Source organism: Aspergillus brasiliensis (genome assembly GCF_001889945.1).
Source record: "Aspergillus brasiliensis CBS 101740 unplaced genomic scaffold ASPBRscaffold_25, whole genome shotgun sequence".
NCBI classification, from domain to species: Eukaryota; Fungi; Ascomycota; class Eurotiomycetes; order Eurotiales; family Aspergillaceae; genus Aspergillus; species Aspergillus brasiliensis.
In genome coordinates this window covers 182347-183699 of record NW_027137466.1, presented here as the reverse complement: position 1 = coordinate 183699, position 1353 = coordinate 182347, and the positions used below count along the sequence as shown (strand labels likewise).

At 47.5% G+C, this 1353-nt stretch overlaps 1 protein-coding gene across 1 annotated transcript; it reads right to left on the bottom strand.

Annotated features, from left to right (window-relative positions):
- Positions 1–73: 73 nt before the first annotated feature.
- ASPBRDRAFT_667000 (HNH endonuclease signature motif containing protein) lies at positions 74–1353 on the bottom strand (the record flags this gene model as incomplete). Its single annotated transcript, XM_067628771.1, has 2 exons — positions 74–76; positions 424–1353. 2 exons carry the CDS (start codon positions 1351–1353, stop codon positions 74–76), a joined length of 933 nt encoding a protein of 310 aa, XP_067473261.1.

Here is a 1353-nt window from a genome sequence, read left to right as displayed (position 1 = left end):
TAGTAAAGGCACTTTAACATATTTACCCGATGGCCGCTATTAACCGCCGTAGCGGGACCCTCATGTAGTGGTATTACTAGTACCCATAGGGGGCGTTAAATTCTACCTGCTACTCGATGGTAGTTATGTTGTGCATTTACAAAGCTTTGGATAATTCCCTTGAGGTGTTCCTTTTTACTGTTCTATCATGTTGAGATAGTTTTCATAAACTCTTGTGCAGCAACCAGGCAGGCAACGCCTTTAACACCATCGTAACCAGCTGAGCAGTAAGAGATATAAAACTAATCATGTGAATGCAGAGTTGCCCGAATAATCATGCTTTCAAATAATGGTTTGATTTTCCTTCTTCGCCCCCCTGGTCCGCACAGATGGTTTTGGCGTTCTTCCGGCCCCAGTTTCTCTTCTTCTTTTGGATGGTCCCACTTCTGCCCTCAGCGCTAGATTTGAGACGGATAGAAGTGCTAGGACGTTACTTTCTCCTCCAGGGGCGAGCGATGGTGCCGCATCATACTCTTCTTTGATCTTGTCCGCCATCTCTCCTCTCCCTGTCAGATGCAGGATGTGCGAGATAGAGTTATGAATTTCAAGCAGAATCGGACTTGGTAGCTCATATCGGCCATCGTGGGAGGTTAGAGTAACACGCCTGTCTACCGGGAGTGCATGTGCGTGGATAGTCGCAAATCCCTTGAAGGTCTCGATTGTATAAACGTTCATCTCGCTGGTTGCTGCCAATGATAGAGCAAATCGACCAAATTGGCGATGAATCGCGGCGTCTAACATCATTACATTCGTGTGGTCATTTATGTTAACACATGTGAAGTTCAGCCTTGAGCGAAGACTGGGGAAGTAGCGGAAGATATTCGTCCATATTTGACAACTTTCAGTTCTCTCAATCTCATTGCCGTACGATGCCAGAGAAAAAGGGAGAATATGTGCGGCCTCTAGCTCGCCAGTGATTGGCGTTGTCGGATTACGATAGTCAGATGCACCAGTGACAATACAGCATCCTCCATCTCGACGGAGGCACTCAGCTCGCAGCCTTTGCTGTGCATGGCGGGTCTGTGATTCGAAATCCTGAGCAGCAAGGTTTTCAACGGAGTCTTGAAATCCCCATCTGGGGCTGGGCGTGATTGCAGCAGATTGCCCTCCTGATGCCCGCATGGGCAACAGTAACCCAGTTTCAATCGATGTCACAAGTTGACGCAACTCACTGTCTGTCTCACAGTCACTGATGTCGGATGCCAGGTTCAATTTTCCATCGACTGGTAGATGCTTGAATACAACCTCTAGAAAAGAGACCGTGTCGTCCGGAGATGTTGTAGAGGGAGTATACGCAGTTAATCTTTTAGTCAT